Source organism: Zalophus californianus, chromosome 10 (genome assembly GCF_009762305.2).
Source record: "Zalophus californianus isolate mZalCal1 chromosome 10, mZalCal1.pri.v2, whole genome shotgun sequence".
NCBI lineage: Eukaryota > Metazoa > Chordata > Mammalia > Carnivora > Otariidae > Zalophus > Zalophus californianus.
Genome location: NC_045604.1, coordinates 110243059 through 110266295, shown reverse-complemented (window position 1 = coordinate 110266295; position 23237 = coordinate 110243059). Strand labels below are relative to the sequence as shown.

Genomic DNA, 23237 nt, shown 5'->3' with positions numbered 1-23237 from the left:
GGAATCAACAGGAAAATGTGTAAGTGGATAGATATTTGCCAAGTTGCCCTTAAAAAGGTTATTAACAGGGTCTGAGTGCCCATATTCTCATTTACTACAGCACTAGGCGTTAGCAAACATTTAATATTATGAGTTTGAGATAAAAAGTACATTCATTTGCCTTTACATTTCTTAAATCATACCTGAAATGGAACTCTTTTTTTCATGTGGTCATTTGCTTTTTTTTTTTAACTGCTTGTTTCTTTCTTGTTTTTTAACTGCTCCTTCGCCTGCTTTTCTATTGGACTATTTGATAATTAAATAAATAATAAGTTTGATGTAAAGCAAATTAGCCATTTGTTGTGAGTTGCACATATTTCTCCTGGATTGTTTGCTTTTTGACCTTGTTTATGGTCTTTTTGCCGGGTTGAAGTCTTGAGTTTTTGTCTATTCAGATGTATTTGTCTGCTCTCCGAAGGCTTCCACGCAAATAAATAAATAAAATCTTAAAAAAAAAAAAGATAATAATGAGCCTCTTTTCGAAACTTCAAAAAAGAAAAACATAGTTGAAGCTAAATGGCAGAAAGATAAATTTGTTCAAAGTGATGGGTATAGTAGGTTCATTATACTGTTCTCTTTTATGAGTATTTGCAGTTAAAAATGGCCCTATGGCCTCCCACATCCCCCCATTTAAAAAAATTCTAAAATCACATCCGCATTTTTTTCTCTTATTAAAATTTCAAAAAATTTTTCAAATTTGTAGTTGGTAGAAAAAAATAAGCCAACGCCCCAACCCACTAGTTGTTCACTCTCCCTACACTTGGATTTAAGCATATGAATAACACATCCTGTCTGCTTCCCACCATTTTGTTCATGGACATTTTCAAACACAGAAAAGTTGAAAGCACTTTACAGTGCACCCATATGTCCACCTTAGAGTCTGCTGTTAACACTTTACTATAGTCATTCTGTCACACATCCGTCCGTCCATCGGTCCATCTTTTGTGTGCATGTCCCGGGGCATTGCAGATCAGCACATACTTCCTTAAATACTTCACCATAAATGTTACTAACGAGAGTTCACTGTTGGTTTTTAATTTTGAGGTGATATTTACACACAATGGAATGTATAAATCTTGAGTAAACAGTCTGTGTTTTGACAAATCCTACATCTCCTATCAGGCTTTACCATCACCCCAGAAAGTTCCCTCCTATTCCCACCCCCGCCAATCAATTCCAGCTCCCTCTTCCCTTTCACCTTCTCCGAGGCAAGGAGTGTCCTGGGTATTTCCTGCTATAGATTAGTTTTGCCTGTAACAGAACATCATGTAAATGCAGCAGGTACTCTTCTGGTAAGATTTCTTTCACTCAGCCTAATGTTTCTGAGGTTTATCCACGTTCTTGCGTGTCTCAGTTGCCCACTATATAAATACATGAGTTTGTCCATCCTTCTATTGATGAACATCTGCACTTTTTCCATTTTTAGCTATCATGAATATAGTTGTTATGAACATTCTTGTACAAATCTTTTTGTGAATGTCTTTTCCTTTATCTTAAGTAAATACCTAGGCGTGCAAAGTGTGTTCTGTTTTATGAGAAACTTCTGGATTCTCCTCTAAGAGGCTGTCCCATTTTGTGTTCCCACCGGTGCTGTATGAGAGCCTGGCCCTGCATCCTCATCAGTGTTTGGTGTTACTAATCTTTTTAATTTTAGCCATTTTGATGGTTTTTTTAGTGATAACTCGTTGTGGGTTTTTTAAGATTTTATTTATTTGTTTAGAGATAGTGGGGGGGACAGAGGGAGAGGACGCGAAAGAACCTCAGGACTCCCGCTGAGCACGAGTCGGACTGGGGGCTCGATCCCCTGCCCCTGAGATAGTGACCTAGCCAAAATCAAGAGTCAGTCAGATGCTTAACCAGCTGAGCCACTAAGGTGCCCCTGGTAGTTCTGTTATTTCTTGAGGAACCTCCCTGTTTTCCATAGTGGCTGCGCTGATTTACATTCCCACCAGCCGGTGTACAAAGGTTCCCTTTTTTCCACACCCTTGCCAACACTTGTCAGATTGTGATGATTAGTAATGTTGAGCGTCTTTTCATGTTCCTGTTGGCCACCTGGAGGTCTTTGGAAAAATGTCTCTCCTAGTCCCTGCCCATTTTTTAATTGGGGTATTTATTTGGTTTTTTGGTGTTGAGTTGTATACGTTTTTTTTAAAATATATTTTGCATATTAACCTGTTATCTAATATTGTATGATCTGCAAATATCTTCTCCCATTTGGTAGGCAGCCTTTTCATTTTGTTGATGGTTTCCTTTGCTGTGCAAAAGCATTTTAGTTTCATATAATTCCATTTGTTTGTTTTGACTTTTGTTTCCCTTGCCTGAGGAGACTGGTCCAGAAAAATGTTGCTAAAACCAATGTCAAAGAGCTATTGCCTATGGTGTCTTCTGGGAGTTTCATGGCTTCAGGTCTCACATTCAGGTCTTTAGTCCATTTTTAATTTTTTTGTGTATGGTGTTAGAAAGTGGTCCAGTTTTCCCAGCACCATGTTTTGAAGAGACTGTCTTTTCCCTGTTGTATATTCTTGCCTCCTTTGACATAGATCGGTTGACCATGTACGTGTGAGGTTTTTCCTGGGCGCTCTATTCTGTTGGTCTCTGTGTCTGTTTTGTGCCAGTACCATACTGTTTTGGTTCCTATAGTTTCATAGTGTAGTTTGAAATCAGAGAGCAGAATTCTAGCCTAATTGTTGTTTCTGAAGATTGCTTTGGCTATTTGGAATCTTTTGTGGTTCCATACAAATTTTAGGATTCTTTCTTCTAATTCTATGAAAAATGCCTTTGGTATTTTGATAGGGATTGTGCTGAATCTCTAGATTGCGTTGGGTAGTATGAGCATTTTAACAATATTAATTCTTCCAGTCTGAGAACGTGGAATATCTTTCCATTTATTTGTGTCTTTTCCAGTTTCTGTCATTGTGTCTTATAATTTTCAGAGTACACATCTTTCACCACCTTGGTTAAATTTATTCCTAGGTATTTTGATATTCTCTTAAGGCAGTTGTGTTTGTTTTAAAGATTTATTTATTTATTTATTTGAAAGAGCGAGAATGAGAGAGAAAGAGAGAGCACATGAGAGGGGGGAGGGTCAGAGGGAGAAGCAGACTCCCTGCTGAGCAGGGAGCCCGATGCGGGACTCGATCCTGGGACGCCAGGATCATGGCCTGAGCCGAAGGCAGTTGCTCAACCAACTGAGCCACCCAGGCGCCCCTCTCTTAATGCAGTTGTAAACGGGATTGTTTTCTTAATTTTTTTCTGATAGCTCATTATTAGTGTGTAATAACACAACTGATTTCTATGTTAATTTTGTCATTTGTGATTACTGAATTCATTTATAAGTTCTGATAGTTTTTTGGTGGAGTCTTTAGGGTTTTACGTATTCTAGTATCATGTGATCAGTAAGTAGTGATAGTTTTACTTCTTCCTTTCCAATGTGCATGTGCCCCCTCCCCCTGCTTTAAGGCCTTCTAGAAGACACTTGGTCACATGGAGAGGCATGAGGACCATTTTCCTTAGAATCCCATGACTAGCATTGCTCTGCACGAGGTTGATTGAGCTCTTTTCAGATCCCAGGGAGATTACATCAGTCAGTCTACTGGAAAACCGGGACAGGTTTTTCTCTCCACACTAGGGAAAAAACTGCCACTCGTGTGGCAGGATGGACAGTGATTTGTATCTATCTTTTTATCTACCTACCTACCTTTTTTTTTTTTTAACTGAAGGATGGTTGACACCCAGCGTTCCGTTAGTTTCAGGTGTACAGCATAGTGATCCCACAACTCCTCACGGCACGCTGTGCTCACCCCAAGTGCAGCCACCGTCTGTTGCCGTCCAGTGCGATTGCACCACCACCCACTATCCCCTGTGCTGTGCTTTCCACGCCCGCGACTTACTCCATAACGAGAGCGTCCCTCCTACTCCCCTCCACCCGTTCTTGCCCATCCTTCCAGCCCCCTTCCCTCTGTCAGCCACCACTTTGTTCTCTGTATTTATGAGTCTGTTTCTGGGGGGGGTTTTTTGGTTTTAGGTTCCACATGTAAGGGAGACCATATGGTATTCGTCTCCCGTGGAATACCCTCTAGGTGCATCCCTGTTGCAGATGGCAAGATCTCACTCTTCTTCCATGGCTGAATATTATTCCCGTGTATGTGTGTACCACGTCTTTATCCATTCACTCGTCAGTGGACACTTGGGTTGCTTCCAGATCTTGGCTGTTGTAAATAATGCTGCAGTAAATGTAGGGATGCATACATCTTTTCGAAGTAGTGTTTCATTTTCTTTGGGTAAATACCCAGCGGTAGAATTCCTGGATCGTATGGTATTTCCATTTTTAATTTTTTGAGGAGCCTCCGCACTGTTTTCTACAGTGGCTGCACCAATTTACATTCCCACCAGCGGTGCGCCAAGGGCTCCCTTTTCCCCAGGTCCTCGCCAACATTTGTTATTTCTTTTTGAGGCTAGCCATTCCGACTCCTGTGAGGCAGTATCTCATTGTGGTTTTAATTCCCATTTCCCTAATGATTCGTGACGTTGAGCGTCTTTTCATGTGTCTGTTGGCCATCTGCATGTCTTCTTTGAGAATATGTTTATTCAGGCCCTTTACCCAGTTTTAAATCAGATTATTTGGTTGAGCCAAATAAGTGTTTTTATATATTTTGGATACTAACCCGTTATCAGATACAGCATTCGCACACACCTTCTCCTGCTCCGTAGGTTGTCTTTCTATTTTGTTGGTGTCCTTCACTGTTAAGCAGCTTTTTATCTCGGTGCCGTCCCTTCCCTGAGGAGACACGTGTAGGAAAATGTTGCCAAGGTTGAGGTCAAAGAGGTTTTCTCTGAGGAGTTTTATGGTTTCAGCCTTCGATCCATTTGGGATCTATTTTGTGTGTGGTGTGAGAAAGTGGCCCGGTCTCATTCTCCTGCATGTGGCTGTCCAGGTCTCCCAGCACCATTTGTTGAAGAGATTCTTTTCCCCATTGGATATTCTTGTCTCCTTTTTCTTTTTCTTTCTTCAAAGAATGGATTCATACTCCTCTGTCGGACTATTTGGCTGTGACCAGCACTTCCAGCACTGTGGTGGATAAAAGCATCTTGTTCCTGATCTTAGAGGAGAAAGCTTTCAGTTTTTGACCATCGAGGGTGATGTTAACTGTGGGGTTGTTGTATATGACCTGTATTATGTTGCGGTCCACCTTCCAGTTTCTGCATAGTTCGTTCTTTCATAAACTCTCCTATCTTTACTGCGTAATCAGTCGCTCCATTAACATGTATGTGAAAACAGACAGCCGCCTTAACCATACAGACGAGATGGATGAGCAAGCCAAGGGCTGCCGGCCCTCCCTGCGCTGCTTCACCTCTTCGTGACACGGCTTCTGCCGGTTGCCAGAGTTGTTCTCCACTTTCTCCCCGTCTTTCACAGTTGCTTCTGCCTCCACCTCTCCATCGAGATTTGTCAAGATCGCCCGCTAACATCCGTGTCTGTAGCTCCGGTGACTGCGCCACGCCGCAGCCGCTCTGGGCACAAGTTGCCCTTTCTTTACCACACCGTCTTCCGTCGGCTTCGGGGTCACAGGGGCCTGGCTTTCCTCTCTCACTCAGTCTCCGTTGCTGGCTTTCCTCCTCCTCTGCCTGACCTTGAGCTGTTTCGGTGCCGCCCAGGGCCCTGGGCCTGGTTCTCTCCCTGGCCTCAGTGCCATGCTCTTGTTCACCACTCCCTCCTTGCGCCTGGAGCTGGTGGGCAGCGCCTGATTGTCTGTGTCCAGTGGCTGAAGGAAATAAGGTTGTGTCCGACAGAGGAGTACGAATCCATTCTTTGAAGAAAAAGACAGTCAGTTCTCATTGTTTCTGGTAGTCCCATTCTGTCAAGTTGCCGTGGACTCTGAACTAGCGAATACTGAAGAGTTGCTCCCAGGGTTAGGTTCCTGTGAGCCTTTCCATCAAGTGATGAATACGTGAGCTTGTTTTATGTGTTTCTATTTAAAGGCATCTTATTTGAATACATATTGTTGATTTATTAACAATGAACTCATGGCAGCAACGCTGTAACTCATGCTAAACAAAGCTTAACTGATGCACGTCGTTCTCTGGGAGGCACATCGCAGCCTGCTCGCCCTTGGGAGCACCAGACGGCGCTGGGGCCGGGGGCCGGCTTAAACTGGGGGGTCAGCACGGAGCGGACCGTGCAAGGACAGCTGTTCACAGGGTGAGCTGGAAACAAGAAAGCAGAGTGTACCGCCCTGTCCGGCTTCATCTGGGAACGTGTGCATCCGGCACCTCAACATTTTTTTTGGCTGTTTTGTGAGTGTCCATGGAAGGACTGTAGAAGCACCACAAGTGCTAATTTTGGGGGGTTACAAATACACTTCAGCAACCAGGCAAATTTACAGATACAGAATCTGAATAATGAGGATCAACTGTATTTGAGAATAAGTTGTTTTCACCACTGATTTAACTTAGAGGGGCAGTGAACTTAAATAATATTTACTTATTTTATAAGAAATCAATGTCCCATAGGCCAACTTCTCTTCACTGTTTCCCAGTCCTACCACGGGTAAAGCTGAGGCTGCAGCTCTTGTTTCACCATTGAGGAAATGGGTACCGGGTCTTGAAACTAGTAAACAGCGGAGTCAGGACTGCAGTCTGATTCCCACGAGGGGCCTGCCTCTCTTGGTCCCCGTCACACCCCCCGACGTGCTGAGGATTGTGGCACTGTGCTCAAGCTAGAACGAGCACACTTGGACATCACCACCCGAGAGCGCAGTACTCCTTCAACCACTGGCACAAACATCGTGGGTAGCATTAGCCCACTTTTTAGGTAGGACCTTAGTCAAGAGATTATTGTGTTTTGTTTAATGGTATTTTGAAACGTTTGGGAAATAACCCGGAATCTAATCCTAGGTCTATTTTCAATCATCTGACAAACTGATAACCAACTACTCTGGGGCCAGGCGGTACCAGACCTGGGGGTACAGCCTGACCTGGCCAGGGACACCACCGGTTGCCCAGTGGTAGTGTGATAACTGCCAGAATGAGAAGCAGAGAACGTGATTAATTAAGAGCGTCCCAAACAGTCATTAAATCCTGTAGAGGGAGACTTGGGATGGGGATGGAGGAAGCACCCCCAGCCCCTGGGCCTACACGGCCAGCCTCCTCGCGCAGCCAAGTGTGGCGACCAGGAGCCCTCCCAGCAGCTTCTGGTCATAATGTGGTGTCCCCGCCAGTTTCCGGGGGCGCGCTAGTCAGAGAAAGCGAGTATTGGGCCCTGAAGGACATTCTCACTGCGTACGATCAACATTCTGGCTTCGGATCGGTCTCATCTGAGTTTGGTCACCCTGGCGATCAAGCGCTGCCATGTGCCGGACAGCATTGCGAAGGCTAGAGACCTGCTCATCAGTAAAGAAAGAGCACGCATCCTGCCTGTGTGTGGCAGCAGGACCTCGCGTGATTCGGCCCTTCAGCTGAGAGTCAGGTCCTAGGAGGGATTGGCCACTTTCTGAGATGCTGCCAGGGTGGGAGCTGCAGACACCTGCTCTGTTTGCATCAAGGTTAGCCTGCTGCTGAGGGAAGGAGACGTTGTGTTTTGTGTAAAAGTGACTGTGAATCAGACCGTTGATTTCACTGCCTATTCCATTCTAAGTAATGGCAAAATCCTGTAGTTTTTCCCACAGGCACGTATTAGGTCACTTTGTACATACGTGACTCTGGCTGTCACCCAGTGTGCGAGCACCTCGTCATGCTGAGCACATCAGGCCATCACATCTATATGGAAACGACTGATACCAGGCATTTTCCTAGAAATAGTTTCTCTCTCTCTTTCTTTTAAAGATTTTATTTATTTTAGAGAGAGAGCAAGCAGGGGGAGGGGCAGAGGGAGAGGGAGAGTCTCAAGCCGACTCCTCACTGAGCGCGGAGCCCAGTGCGGGCCTTGATCCCAGGACCCTGAGATCATGACATGAGCCAAAACCAAGAGTCGGGCGCTCAACTGGCTGAGCCACACAGGCGTCCCTAGAAATAGTTTTGTCTTAATAAAAGGTCCCTTGGAGCTTGTTCTTTCGTTTTCTCTAGTGTTTGGGTTTCTAACCTAACTTAAGCGTGTCTTTGTTACACCATTTAAATCCAGCAACAGAGCTAACGGAAAGGAATCCTTTCGAGTAACTTTGTATTTTGTCTTTTGTGTGAGTTTTCACATTAGGGCATCTGATTTACAGTGGAAACATTGCTGAGGCTTCAGATAGTCAGACCTTCCAGGTCCCCTGGGCTGGACCTGTCTGGTCATCTGTGTTCTGTGTGCCCCACTCCGGTCCCGAGAGATTGGGTACGACCTCAGGTCACTGTTGGATTGAGGAACAGGTGTGTGCTTGAAACACCTGGCGCAGCCGTACTTCCGATGGCACAGACAGGCCGCGTGCGGAAGTAACGTGGATTGTTGCCTCTGTGATTTTTCTACAATCCAGTCTGCTCTTTGCTTCTAGATCTGAACTTAACAGGTATTTACTGCTAAAACAAGGGCAGAAATAAAGACTGGGGACATGGGGCATTTACTGGAGATGGGGTGGGTGTGAGGTGATATCTGTGGAGGGTCTGTTGTATCTGGTATTTCAGTGCAAGATGCTGTGTGCACTCTTTTTAACTCGTCATCCTATGAATAGGGGTGTCCCCACTTGAAGTGGGGAGCAGGGAGGTAATAGGTGTAGAGTGCTGGCTATGGGCCGGTATCTGCAACCCCTCTTAACAGTAACGGAGAGGAGCTGTGATCCCCATTTTACGTATGAGGAAGACAAGACGTGGAAAGATCGAGTCATGTAGAGATTACCTGGGGCCCATGATTTGTCAGGAAAGGGCCAGGACCGCAGATGCCAGCAGGGAAATGAGGCCTCATTCCTCATGGAGCTCGTGTTCCAGGGTGTGTATAAGGAGCCACCCAGTGAGCAGGATGATGTGAGAGAGGAACGGGGAGGGGGAGCAGGGAGACCCGGTGAGCAGTCTGTCCGTGGCTCATAAGCGGTGAGCGTGGCCCCAGTCTGTCTGCCCACAAGCTGACTTCCGCACTCTGCCGTGTTCTGGGACCGTCCCCACAGCCCAGTCCCATCACCAGCCAGCCACTGTGTCAGCCCGTGGTGCTCTGCTGGACGTGTGTGTTTACTGAGAAATGCATTTGTGTGTGTGAGCGCATTGCACCTGTTGGCCTGAATACATACATACGTTTTTTCTTGCTTTCAGCTGATACTGAAGATGTGTGCATTGTAGAAAGATTGTTTTCAAGCAGCTTAGTGGCCATCGTTAGCCTCAAAGCTCCTAGGAAGCTCAAAGTTTGCCACTTTAAGAAAGGAACCGAGATCTGCAACTACAGCTACTCGAATACCATCCTGGCTGTGAAGCTGAACAGGCAGGTGAGTGACACTCGACCCCGACTGCCAGGTGCTCTGTCCGTGTCTCACTGTTCAGACACTGTCCGTGTCTGACAGCCCTTGGCTGTCACTGCCATTGCAGTTTCCTGCAGTGGTCTAGGAAAGCTGACAGTCCCGGTCCCGCAGCCCTTGGCCCCGGCACCGCTCACCTCACACCACCTCCTCGACTCAGCTCTGTTTTCTCAGCAGTTTGCTCAGAGCACGCCGTCCCTTGCTCTTGCCAGGCTGTTTTCCTCATCCATCGAGACACGAGCTGTAGCATTTCTCTGAATGCCATATGCTCATCCATAGAGCTGTGTCATGGTTTGTTCACCTTCTCTCGCTTTTATAGGTGTTACTTTGAAAAAGTCTGCTAGCATCATTTTCCCGTTTTCTTCTTAATTTCTCTTTTAAACTTTACTTTTAAGGTGACTTACTCTTTTTTTTTTTTTTTTTTTATCTTCCCCAAACTCACAAGAATGTCTGGCACTTGGGGGCGCCTGGGTGGCTCTGTCGGTTAAGCCGCTGCCTTCGGCTCGGGTCATGATCCCAGGGTCCTGGGATCGAGCCCCACGTCAGGCTCCCTGCTCGGCGGAGAGCCTGCCTCTCCCTCTCCCTCTGCCTGCTCCTCTGCCTACTTGTGCTCTCTTTCTATCTCTCTGTTAAATAAATAAATAAAATCTTTAAAAAAAAAAAAAAAAAGAATGTCTGGCACAGAGTATGGACTTGGTGGCTAGCACTTGAGTTTATTTCATGAGAGCACCTCATGGCTTTTGCTTCCCCACAAAATGTAACACCGCCCCGAAGATCCTTTAGCTTTTCTGTGACAAGCGCATGTTCCACGCAGGGAAAGCTAATGAGGTTGGTGGATGTGAGACGCACGTCACCACGGTGGGGGTGGGGGTGGGGGTGGGGGGCCCGCAGTGTGCTGGCTGAGTAGATGGTTGCGGTGGAGGCCTGCTGGGGTTGCTCTGTGAACTGAAGGACATGGTTACAGTGGGAAATTACAAGGCATAACATGTCGAACATTTCTTTAAACGTAAAACATACACGTGTACATTCACGCACCAACTAACGTGGCGCTGCATGCCTGCCAAGGTGTCTTTCTTGCATGAACCATCCCCTTGGTGCATCGGCTACAAGTACATTCCTCTTTAAAGTGGAGTGTGAACTTAGACACCTGCAGATAATGCGAGCACAGCATGAGTTTAGAGACTTTAGAAACCCCTAGGCTTTTATCTCCGTCTTGCCATGCTTCATTCAACATGGGTTTTTGAAAGCAACTGACCTTTACCAGATGTGTCCAAGGCACTTGCTCTGATTTTCATGAGGGGAGGGTGAACAAAAACAAACTGAAAACCCAAACCGTACCTTCCTTAGCTATAGTTTACCAGTTTCTGCAGTCGCGCACTCGATCGCGTGGTTGGAGGGCCTGGTGCAGTTGGGCAGAAGTGGTTGTGGGAGCAGACGCAGCTGGTGTGGACACTCCTGGGTTGGTAGCTGAGGCACACGGCGCTGCAGGAAAGCGGCCTGGTCACAGCCAGGGTCCACTGGGCCGCGCGTGTCCAGTCTGCCTGGTATTCTGGAAGGAGCCAGGGGCGTCTTCCGCCAGGAGTCGATTAAGTAAAGGTGGGAGGAAGGATCGTATTGGCTCTTGATGTTTGGTTTTCTGTTTCTTCTCTCTTTCCTAGCGGCTAATAGTATGCCTGGAGGAGTCTCTCTATATACACAACATTCGGGACATGAAAGTCCTGCACACGATCAGGGAGACCCCTCCCAACCCTGCAGGTAAGCTCACTGTGGGAAGAACGTTCACTTTTCTGATTCTACCTTTTAAAGATAAGCTATTTTCTCCTTGTAGGTTCCACCGGGATAGATGGCTTTTGAAAGTATTGATCTTAAACCAGGCAAGCTACCTTCCTTCTGCTGCTGGTCTAGTGATCACATAAATCATTGGTTTCGTCAGCTTCCAATTCTGAGGCTGCTGATCAGTTCCCACCATGGCCTTCAGCCTGTTTTTATAACCCTCCTGTCCCCTGAGGAGGTGGTTTGGGGTTGTGGCACTTGAAACAGACCAGCACAGCAGCTCCCAAGGCTGTGTCTGAGCCCCTTTGCTTTCTCCAGTCTCTGTTGGGCAGATGCTAACTTGCGTGTAGCAACGAAACGGGGACCCCTCTGGACCCAACTCTCCGTGTTTGCCTCCTTGTGTTACCGCAGGCTTGTGTGCACTGTCCATACACAATGACAATGGTTACTTGGCGTACCCAGGCAGTGCCACCATCGGAGAGGTGCAGGTCTTCGACACCATGAACTTGGTGAGACTCCTTCTGTACCGGGGTCCCTCTTGCCAGTGTCCCCGCTCTCTGCAACAAGCACGTGGCGCCATTGGTGTCCGCCTTTTCCTTGGCTCGGCAAGGCGGGTTTCACTGCCACCTTCTTAATGGCAGAGCAGGTCTGGGCGACCTCTGCAGATTTCTGCCCGTGCTACCACGGCGCAGAGCTCCCGGCAGTGTGGCTGTTTGGAGGAATGGAGGGAGCTCTAAAGACTTCATGGATCCAGTGCTTGGCTTTCTGGAAGGTTTCGAGCAGCATTTCCTCGGGCCCCTCCCCCAGTAATTCCGGTGCATGCGGTTCTCTTATTGACTGGGATGGGGTTTTAGTCACAGCCACTTGGCACTTCAGCCTGAGGACCAGTGGCGGTGTGGGGTGCGGTCTCGCCGCGTGGCGGCCACGTCACATTGGTTTTGCCTTCCGTGGTTTTGCCTTCCAGAGAGCTGCGAACATGATCCCAGCTCACGACAGTCCTTTGGCAGCGCTGGCGTTTGACTCCAGTGGAACCAAGCTCGCCACTGCCTCGGAGAAGGTGCGTCTGCTGTGGCCCGGTAGGAAACTGGCTCGGGGGTTCGGCGCGCTTCCACTCACACAGCCAGGGCACCACACGAGTTTCTGTGCCGACCGGCTCCCAGAGAAGCACACGTAGCTCCCCGCTTGGAGCGCGCTCTCTGCCGCCGGAGCACCCATGTTCGGGGTGGGCGTGCAGAATCGTGCAGAGGAGGTGTGCGTGTGTAAGCAGCACCCCCGGCCGGTGTGCTTCTCGGGGACGCACTAGCGTGTGCCGTGCCACAGACGTACTTCCGGCCAGGGCAGGTGTGAACACATTTCCGTGTGTTTCCTTTTCTTCTTTTTCTGTTACTTAACAAAATTGTGATCATACCATACGTGTAATTTACTGTTTCCTTTCACTCTGCATAATGTTAGATTTCTCGAAGTTAAAAAACACTTCTAATGGCTGTACAGTATTCAGTCGTGGTTTACTTGAACGTTTATATTGTTCCTAACATTTAGATTGCAATAATATAATAACATTTGGAATATAGATAATTCTTACATATAAATCTTTTTTTTCCTGCATCTTTATTCACTTGAGAGATTCCAGTGAGTGGGTGCCTCGGCTCAGTTGGTTGAGCATCTGACTCTTGGTTTCGGCTCAAGTCATGATCTCGGTGCTGAGATCGAGCTCCACGTTGGGCTCCGTACTGGGTGAAGAGCCTGCTTAAGATTCTCTCTCTTCTTCTACCCCTCCCCCCCACAAAAAGAAAGAGAGAGAGAGAGTCCAATGGGCAGACTTCCTGGGTTAAAAGGATGTGGTCTTTTAAAGTTCTCTCCACGTAGGGGCAGAGTGACTTTGGCCCTCCTCCAGCTTCCTGACAGCAAAGGGTCCTCGCTCTCTCCAGGCATGGCTGCTACATCTTGTCCTTGGCTGCTCCTCTCATCTCGATAATCCCCGCTCTCTGGCCTTGCTCTTGACGATCTCATTTGTTCTGGCTTGTTCCTCTCCTCCAGACACCAGTACTGGCTTTTCAGTTGCCTAGTTTTGTTTTGATGCTCTCTCGCTAAAAAAAAACACCTACAGTAGCCTCCCTCCTGTTGCCTCTCCCCTTGGCCCACTCAACCAAATAAGATCTGAGAAAAGTCAGCTCACTCCAGCTTTCCTGCGTGGGTCTCTGTGCTTGCCTGTCATCCGAGTTTCTGTAAGGAGAGTGCTGCCGTCTGTGATCACTTAGTCCTCGGGAATACAGATCCTTTACATTCATGATCCCATTCCTTCCCGTCAGCAAGGTAAACACTGTCTCATTTCATATCAGGGGCTTAGAGATGTTAAATAATTTGCTCAGTCACCAAGTTGGGCAGCGACAGAGGCTTGGACTCTAAGCCTGACTTTGCTTTTAAATACCACTGGCTGATGACACTTCTGGATTGTCCATTTCTACCGAAGTGGCCGTGAGATTCTGTTACGCCTTGGTTCATAGTCTCAGCTCCATAGCTTTCATTAGGTCCTGGAAGCTCCCTAAAGCACTTTGTGGAATCTCAAGGCCATTAGGAATAGAACGATTTGGGGCGCCTGGGGGGCTCGGTCGTTGGGCGTCTGCCTTCGGCTCAGGTCATGGTCCCGGGGTCCTGGGATCGAGCCCCGAATCGGGCTCCCTGCTCCGTGGGAAGCCTGCTTCTCCCTCTCCCACTCCCCCTGCTTGTGTTCCCTCTCTCGCTGTGTCTCTCTCTGTCAAATAAATCAAAAATTAAAAAAAAAAAAAAAAAAAAAAAAGGAGCGGAACGATTTTTTTCCCCCTGGGCTAGGAAGAGCAATCTTTTGATTTGTTTTTAACCCCCCAATGGCCTCCCCCATCCTGCTGGGTGCTGGGGCCGTGCCTAGGTATATGCTTAGTCCTGCTTTCAGGGAGCGCAACCAGGCTGGGACCAGCAGCCCTTGGTAACTAGTATTATGCAGTAGATAAGCCAGTAAAAAAAAAAATCTCTAAATCAGAAAGTTGAGACTACAAAGGATCAAATCTTCACTGTGGTTATTTTGGTATGTGATTGTGCTGTTTTTATCCTTTTAATTCTCAAGAATTACAAACTCACTTGGTATCCTTTTATCCAGAGAGAATCACTGTCTTTAAAAAACATTTTATGTTAGGGGCGCCTGGGTGGCTCAGTCGTTAAGCGTCTGCCTTCGGCTCAGGTCATGATCCCGGGGTCCTGGGATCGAGCCCCGCATCGGGCTCCCTGCTCCGTGGGAAGCCTGCTTCTCCCTCTCCCACTCCCCCTGCTTGTGTTCCTGCTCTCGCTGTGCCTCTGTCAAATAAATAAATAAAATCTTAAAAAAAAAACAAACATTTTATTTTAAAGATTTATTTTAGAGAGCAAAAGAGAGAGAGAGTGTGTGCCCGCATGCAGGTGAGGGGCGGGGCAGGGGGTGGTCCTCCTGCTGAGCATGGGGCCTGACTCCGGGCTCCATCTATAATTCGGTTGTTTATAGTTTATTATTAACAGTTTTTATACTAAACAGTTTGAACCTTCCAAAATGTGTCAGGTTACACGTTCCTGCCTCGCGAATTTGAAATACTGCCTGTTTTCAGCTTTTCCATTTTGTTCTAGGAGTCTCTTTCTTGTTGTGCTGTTTTATTACTGTAGCTTGCTAGTATTCTTTTAACATTTCATTGTTGAAAGTCCCATTTGCGTTCACTTTCTGGGCCCTTCTCTCTTACTCCCCCAGATGTCCAAGTCCTGTCTCTCTGGCCACAAAGGCCCTGTTACTCTGGGGGAGGCAGGACTGGGGGGTGCGCCAGGGACTCTGGCATCTCCAGAGTGCCTCACCTCCGGCCGGGAAGGGCAGCAGCTCGTCTGCTCGCTCACAGACTCCTCTGCCCGGTCCTGGAAGCGCCCCCTGCTCAGTAACTCAGCCTGAAGTACAAGGAACGATGTCGGGGGTGCTGCAGACCTCTCAGACCTCAGCTGAGTTAGGTGGTGCCTCCCGACGTGCAGTTGGTGGTGTGTGTGAGGTGAAACGTCACGGGACTCAGGAATAACTAGAGCTGTTGGACATGTGACGTCAAGGCTGTTGGTGTTTGGGAGAAGCAATGAGTCCTGGTGGTGGCTGAATCTAAAGGAAAGAGGAAATGTGCAGTCGGGGGTGGCAGCGGGAACATGTGTTTCCCCCTTGTGTTTCCTTCAGAATCTAAGGAGAAGGAGACACGGGCTGGGTTTCCTCGGCTACAGTCTTCTTTCTTTCTTTTTCCACCTGTCACAGGGGACCGTGATTAGGGTATTCTCCATTCCAGAGGGACAAAAACTCTTTGAGTTCCGGAGAGGAGTTAAGAGGTAAGATACGTAAGTCTTCGGAATTGATCTGGAGCTAACATTTGGACTTCAGTTCTGTTTTCTCTGGGTCAACAAGTGGAGACTTAGAGCGGCCCTGGGAACCCTATTTAAATGCATAAGCGCTTTGAACCCAGCTGGGTGGTGAGGGGAGGCTTTGGAGTCCTCCTGAGGGGTAGAGGAACGTTTTTATAAAGCGAACTGATTTTCCTTTGTCTGTGATCCCACCTGAACAGAGGGCAATGGCCGGGCAGCCCGGGAATCAGGAAGAAGTGGCCTGTGGGGCTGCGTGGCTTCCTCCACCTGGTCTGAGGTGGCAGGCCAGTGACTTCCTGACCTGGCCAGCATGCTCCTGCCCTGCTTCTCTGCCCTGAAAGCCTGCCCCCGGCTCCCCTCCACCCCGTCACCTCTTACTTCCCTGTCCGTCTGCACACCTCCCTTCCTTGACGCCAGCTCCGGAGAAAGGACCGTCCATCCTGCTTAGGCCTGGATCCTCTGCCGCAGGACTGGCGCCGGGGATCTGGTCCCCATTCCAGGGGGGCAGCTGAGAGTACCCACCTCAGGGCGGGAGCTGGGCCAGGAGGTGTTCCAGAACCGCCCCCTCCTCCGGGGACCTCGCGCCGTGTCACCGCTCCCTCGCGTCTGCAGGGTCCTTCCCACAGACAGCACACGCGTGCTTTGGCGTCCCAGCTCCTGTACCCCAGCCCCTCCCCATCACTGCCTCCCGTGTTTCTTTCTTTTTTTCCCTTGGTTTTCCTTACACCGCACCATTCTAGATTTGTCATCTTTTGTTGTTCCTGCTCCTTTTCCTCTTCCCGTACCTCACTTCTGCCCCAGAGCCTCGCTCATGCCACCCTGTGCAGTCCCCCAGGCCCCTGCGCTGTGGCGTCGGGGTGCTGCTGACTCCTCGCCCACATTTGTAGCCCAGGCTGCTTTCCGAGCGACCAGCCGGAACGTGCCCATCGTCGCTCGCGTGCCTTACTGGTAAACACTGCCACTGTCATCGACTGGGTCCCTGAGTCAGAGGGGCTCGACACTGGCCCCTTTCTCCCTTCCAGTTAGGTAGCAGGGGTGCCGGCGCCCCGGGTCAGTCCCACCGCCCCCATCCCCCCGGCGCCCCCGCCCGGTTTGGATCGCCACCGTGACCTGTCGTGTGCCTTGGTCTCTGCTGTTGGCCCCTCCGGTCCGTTCTTCAGACTGTTGTCCCCGTTGCTCTTCGAGGGTGTCCGCGCAATCGGCACACGCCGTGTGGAGCCTTCAGGGCCCGCCTCACGCCGGTAGGGCTGACTCCAGACCCCTGAGCCGGGCCTCCCACGCTCTGCTTTTTCAGCTCTGTCTTCCCCGTCGCTCCTAACTCCTGCCACACCAAACAGTGGTTCCGCCAAGGAGTGACCTGTCTGCATGGGTTCTCCTGTGCTGCTGCCGACACCCGTGCCCGGGCCGACTCCTGAGCCCTTGACGTCTGTGTCAAGTGTCTGTGCCTCGGGAAGGCCCCCCGACCCTCTCGCGGAAACCCCACTTGCCCCCGTGCTCCTCCAGCTCGGCCCCTTTACTTCCGGCATGCCTTCGCGTGCAGCACCTTTACCGTCTGCACCCACCCCTCACTGTGAGCGCCGTCAAAGCAGGAAGCCTCCCTGATTTACCACCAGCGCTTTGTACAAGCCCTCAGGGCAAAACGTGCCTTGTCCTTGTAGGGCTGTGAGGGAACGCACATTTATTGGAGGCTTTGGGATTTTTACAGTGACTTTTAAGATCAACTGTAGAATCTTACTTAGCATGTTCAAAATTTTGCTTTATTCTTAAATGTTATCAAGATTGTCAGTTTCCTTGCACATCAAGAATTGCTGTAATTTAATTATTGGATTTTCTTTTACTAACCTTAGTGCTGTAAATCCAGCCTAATTCAGCTAAAAATGGTGTAATGAAGCTCTCATTCCCTTTGTTATTTGGAATTTCAAAGAAAATTGGCTAAGAAAATATTAAAGAATTGCTCTTAACTTGGTATTACCTTTAAAACATTTCCCTTTCTGGGACGCCTGGGTGGCTCAGTCGTTAAGCGTCTGCCTTCAGCTCAGGTCATGATCCCAGGGTCCTGGGATCGAGTCCCACGTCGGGCTCCTTGCTGAGCAAAGAGCCTGCTTCTCCCCCTGCCTGCCTCTGTCTCTCTCTCTCTCTCTCATAAATAAATTTAAAAAAAATCTTAAAAAAACAAACAAACATTCCCTTTCTTTAGAAAAATTTTTGGAAAGCTGTCTGGAGGGGCGCCTGGGTGGCTCAGTTAGTTGAGCGTCTGCCTTCAGCTCGGGTTGTGATCTCGGGGTCCTGGGATCGTGCCCTGTGTTGGGCTCCCTGCTCAGCGGGGAGCCTGCTTCTCCCTCTCCCTCTCCCTCTGCCCTTCCCCCCCTTCTCGTGCTCTCACTCTTAAATTAAAATCTTTAAAAAAAGAAAGAGAGGAAGAAGAGATGTCTGGAGAGGAATAAGAAAGATACCAGTAGACCCAAGTCTGCCTATTCTGGGAACTTTTCTTCTCTGACTTTTTAAAGTCCCTGGAGAAAGGTTGCTAATCACGGGCACCAGGGTTTGTGGGCAACCGCGTAACTCCAGCCCCTTCCGCTTGCCGCCAGGTGTGTGAGCATCTGCTCCTTGGCCTTCAGCATGGACAGCATGTTCCTCTCCGCATCCAGCAACACTGAGACTGTGCACATCTTCAAACTCGAGACTGTGAAAGAAAAGTGAGTTGCAAAGACACAGTTGTTTCAAAAAACACAAAGCCCTTCTCCACTGACTGGATGGGAACACCACACAGACACTATCCTGCCTTTAGTCATTTTTGCCAATAAAGACCCTGGAGCTGGCTGTAGAGTAAGGTGTCACCAGACCCGGGCTCAGCAGGGAAATGGCCTTCCCTGAAAGATGAAGCCAGGAGGGTGAAGATGGACGTCCTGGGGTCCGTGCACCTGTCCACCTCTTAGCAGCGCCTTGACCCACAGAAGCACTTAAGGGTAGACGCCCCCTTGGGGTGGGTGCTGGCTCCAAGCTGCCCATAGGCGGGTTCCGTTTTTAGAGCAGTTGATTGAAATTACATGTTACTGTGAGGGATGTGCATGGTGAAGGGCTGGTTCTTTTCTTAAATTTTAGCAAGACCCACTGGGATGAATATTGTTTGTACGCTGTCTTATTCAGAGGAACATTTAAGATGACTTAAAATATATGCAGGATGGACAATAGCAAAAATGGGCTCTGGGAAAATAATTTGAGATTTTGCTTATGAGGTTTTTGGAGACTTTGTATTAAAAAAGATCTGGGACGGGGGCCGGTCACGAATTCGGCTCTGTACGTCCTCACATTTGCTGCAAAGTGGGGCAGGGGGGCCCCTGATCATCTGCCACAGTCTAATGTGGCCGCTTGGGAGAGCACGGCTATCCTGGGCTCTGAAACCTGATGGGCCTCCTCTGACCCTTCCCGGAAGACACACAGGTAGTGCTCCCAGGCTCCCGAGATGTTGTCGTTCTCTGCACCCCTTTTTCCTGAGGTACGGGGAAGTCCTCTTCAAGTTTCAGGGCTGATACTAGCTCCTGAAGTGAGACCTGATCGTTCTGGTGAAGAGTCCACCATCTGATGATGGTTCCTCCTTCTAGACCTCAGGAGGAGCCCACCACCTGGACCGGGTACTTCGGGAAGGTACTCATGGCTTCCACCAGCTACTTGCCCTCCCAAGTAACAGAAATGTTCAACCAGGGCAGAGCCTTTGCCACAGTCCGCCTGCCTTTCTGCGGCCACAAGAACATCTGCTCGCTGGCCACGTGAGTACGGATGGGGTTGCCTCCCATTTGCTGGTGTCCGTCCAGTCGGGAGCCTGTCGCAAACCCCTGGAGACAGTGGCACGGGGGCCCGGCTAGGTTTCTCCTGGTCCGGAAACAACCCACAAATCTGGGCCTTTGACTTGGTCAAAGTGGATGTGGAGGGCACTCCCAAGGGCCTCTTCACCGTTACTAGCCTCGAATGATTCGTCTGCTGTGTTCTGATCCAAAGTCTTCCTCTGTTGGTTGGGATGTTTGTAACGATAATGAAAAAACACCATTAAGTCAAAACTGTAGGAGGTTGCCAGTATTTAACCCTTTGGGGCCTACGGAACTGGCTGGTTAACGTAGTCGGAGGCTGTCCGTGCCGCTCCGGAGTAGCCTCACAACACATGTGGCTCCTCGTGAGCCTCATTGGATTGTCCGAAGTGCAGCCATGCAGGAAAATACGGTCTTGAAAATCCTGTGATTCCCTGAATTTTTTCTTTTTTAAGATTTTATTTATTTATTTGACAGAGAGACGGCGAGAGAGGGAACCCAAGCAGGGGGAGTGGGAGAGGGAGAAGCAGGCTTCCCGCCGAGCGGGGAGCCCGATGCGGGGCTCGATCCCAGGACCCCGGGATCGTGACCTGAGCCAAAGGCAGACGCTTAACGACTGAGCCACCCAGGCGCCCCGATTCCACGAATCTTATAAATGTTATTTTACATCCTTTTTGTGCAGCTGATAACTCAGGTGAAAAAGCTTATGAAAATACCCCCCCCCAGTAATTAGAGAAGCCTTGAAGCTGATTTTACTCACACCAGGTACCCCTCAGCCTCGACGCTGCAGCTCGGGCAGCACAGCGGGCGCAGTCCTTCTCCTGACCCGTAGACAGTGTGTCGAGTGCCGGGAACCAGCTCACGTTCACGTGGGGTGGGGGTGCCCCAGGCAAGGCTGCTGGTGTAATCAGACGTGGTCTGCAGGCTGCGGTCCTAGAACGTGGCTCCTTTTTATGCCCGCTAGAATTCAGAAGATTCCCCGGCTCCTGGTGGGGGCTTCCGACGGGTACTTGTACATGTACAACCTGGACCCGCAGGAGGGCGGCGAGTGCACCCTGATGAAACAGCACAAGTAAGTGGGCCTCTCCCCGGCCGGGGGCACAAAGGGACGCATCCCGGCGGAGCTGGCCTGTGCTGGGAGGCCTCGCTTCGCCCACACCCCCGCCCTCCCGCGCCTCTGCCGGCGTCCCGTTCGCTGTCTGGGCGGAGATTGGGCAGGTGGCTGGCACGGGACGAGGGGGACTGAGGCGGGGACCGAGCATGTTGCAAGAAGGGGACGATGCTCTGGTGTCATCCCCAGGGCGGCGCGCGTCCCCGGAGCACCTGCCGTCTGGGGGTGACATGTAGCTCTTCTCTCTGAAAGGAAGGTGGAGGTATTTGTTCATTGGCAAGTAGTGCAGTTTGCTTTTGCTTTTGCTTTTTTAGAACTATCCAGAAATTCTCTAAAAACGGTACTATGATACTGTAACGGGGGTGAAAGGGGGGTGTTTTCTTTATAGTGAATTCTGTTTATGATCCTCAATCTTAAACATGGGAGATCATCTCCGTGGGTGTAACTTCTTCCCAAGTACAAACCTTGGTGAAGCTCCGAGGGAACGGGCTCGCGGGGTGAGCCAACCGCACAGCACGGGGAGCACACACGTGTCCACCTTTAGCAGCCTCTGGCCTTTGCTGCAGCACGTCTGCCCAGGACCCCCAACGGCCTCAGTGTCTCCGTGTCTCTGCTTCTTCCAGGTTGGATGGCAGCATGGAGACGACCAATGAAATCTTAGACTCAGCCTCTCACGACTGCCCGTTAGTGACCCAGGCCTACGGCACAGCCGTCGCCACAGGTACTCACGTGCCTTCATCTCCGACCAGACTTGGTAAGGCTGTGACGCGAGCCTGGAAGGCACATGACGCCAGGCCCCCCCCGCTGCAGTCCCAGCTTGGCGCTTCGCCCCCGAGCAGCGCAGCCCACCTGCCACTTTCCCGCAGACAGGGGACAGGTGGGCTCAGAGGCAAGCTCTTGTCAGCTGGGGATGTCAAGGCTGAATTCATTTTCTTCATTTTTGAAGGAAAAATAGTCATGATGGCTCAGGCTGCTTCGGGCACACATGAATTGTCCCTGGCTAGCAGCCTCTCGGCTACAATATTACCCTAAATTCTGACATTGCCAAGCAGGTGTCCATTCAGTAAGCACGCGGGGGACCCCCCCCCCCAGCTCTCGGGCCCTGGGAGGAGGGCATTAAAGGCCTGCTTTCGGGGCCCCTCCTCCTGCGGGAGCTGGGCAGCCATCCCCCCTCCCCCCAACAACCAGCTTGACCTCAGGTAGGCGATCCTGTAGATTTGCTCACACAGCAGACTGCGTGCTCACCGTGACTCAGAGGTGAAGCGTCCTTTCCGTCAGGTGTAGCACTGTCTGGTGTCAGGCGTCCGGCATCACCAGTTTGAGAACTATTGCCGTCCTCCCTGTTCACTGAGGAAAATCTGTGGCCTGTCAGGAAGCCCCTATTTACTGAGCAATGTCTTTTTGACATTGATGAATTTTGGAAAATGACTTCGTCTTGAGCTGCCCAAGGCTGCAAAAAGCTTGTAGTCAGAGACGGATCACGGTTCAGTCTTAGTGTGCACTGCAGCCTGTAGCTGCCGGGCCTTGCCTCCCAGCCTCCCTGCCTTCCAGCCTGCCTCCCAGCCTCCCTGCCTCCCTCTCAGCCTCCCAGCCTCCCTGCCTCCCAGCCTCCCTCTCAGCCTCCCTGCCTCCCTCTCAGCCTCCCTCCCGGCCTCCCTGCCTCCCAGCCTCCCTCTCGGCCTCCCTGCCTCCCAGCCTCCCTCTCAGCCTCCCTGCCTCCCAGCCTCCCTCTCGGCCTCCCTGCCTCTCAGCCCCTGAGCATGGCCGTGCTCTTTGTAGCCTACACAGACGAGCTGGGAGCAGTGGGCGGCACATGTCTGGAAGAGGAGGCCAGCGCTCTGCGGCTGGAGGAGGACAGTGAGCATCCTCCTATGATTCTTCGGACTGACTGAACTTGACCTGTGAACTCTGACCCCTGAAGCAGAGAACACTGGCTTGATGGAGGACTTTGTGTTATGCTGCTATGAACTTTGACCCGAGCTGGAGAGAGGATGGCAGAGACTTAAAAAAAAAAAAAAAATTGTAGTTGTAGTCTCATCATTTTCACTTCAGTGGCTTTTAATCCTGCTTAGGAATCTTAGCTTTTTGTTTGTTTTCTCTTTTTGCCAAAATTAACTGTTTGGTGAAGCCCTTGAAACCTTGCTTTGCATGCATTAACGTGCCAAGCCAGCATAGGAGAACTAGAAGCCACTTTATGACAACGTCAGTTGTTGGGTTTTTAAAACCTGTATATAATGAGCGTACACGAGGAGGTGGCTCCGTGCAGAGCGGTTCTGGGTGTCAAGGTGGGTTCTACTTGGGCGGGTCCAAGAGCCCCCTCTGGGCTTGCCAGGCTTGGGGGCATCAGCCATGGGGAGAACTCTCTCCCCAGAGCCCCCCGTGGGCCCTTTTTCCCCCATTTTATTTTGTTAATTAAATTCTTTCCAAATTGGATCATTCTGGGATTTCTTGCTTGCTGGACTTTTATCTTATTTCTGGTCTTATTTTCCATGTGGGTATTGGAGGAGAGGGGTTCTTTCTGGTATTAAAAATCTTCCTTTCAGACAGCACGTGAACTTGAAAGAACACCTCGGAAGGCCAGAGCGAAGGAAAGTAGTCTCAGTTGTGTAATTAAATTACCTGGTCTTTAATTTTCCTGTTGAATAACTGGGGGGGGGGGGGGGGGGTGCTTGTTCTTAGGGAATTTTGTAGCTATTCCCTGTACCCATG

At 49.9% G+C, this 23237-nt stretch overlaps 1 protein-coding gene across 2 annotated transcripts in view; it reads left to right on the top strand.

Moving 5' to 3' along the window:
- The window catches only part of WIPI2 (WD repeat domain, phosphoinositide interacting 2), a 35736-nt gene extending 12775 nt beyond the window's left edge, over nucleotides 1-22961 (top strand). The window contains exons 3-12 of one of the 2 annotated variants that reach the window (XM_027611204.2): nucleotides 9256-9425; nucleotides 11114-11210; nucleotides 11640-11737; nucleotides 12193-12285; nucleotides 15511-15581; nucleotides 18203-18310; nucleotides 19217-19381; nucleotides 20382-20489; nucleotides 21152-21249; nucleotides 22308-22961. In XM_027611204.2, the coding sequence (XP_027467005.1) occupies nucleotides 9256-9425; nucleotides 11114-11210; nucleotides 11640-11737; nucleotides 12193-12285; nucleotides 15511-15581; nucleotides 18203-18310; nucleotides 19217-19381; nucleotides 20382-20489; nucleotides 21152-21249; nucleotides 22308-22420 (1121 nt within the window). In that variant the 3' untranslated portion in view covers nucleotides 22421-22961. Of the gene's footprint in view, nucleotides 1-9255; nucleotides 9426-11113; nucleotides 11211-11639; nucleotides 11738-12192; nucleotides 12286-15510; nucleotides 15582-18202; nucleotides 18311-19216; nucleotides 19382-20381; nucleotides 20490-21151; nucleotides 21283-22307 lie in introns of both variants that reach the window. The other variant, XM_027611203.2, reaches the window with a different exon arrangement.
- The last annotated feature ends 276 nt before the right edge of the window (nucleotides 22962-23237 follow it).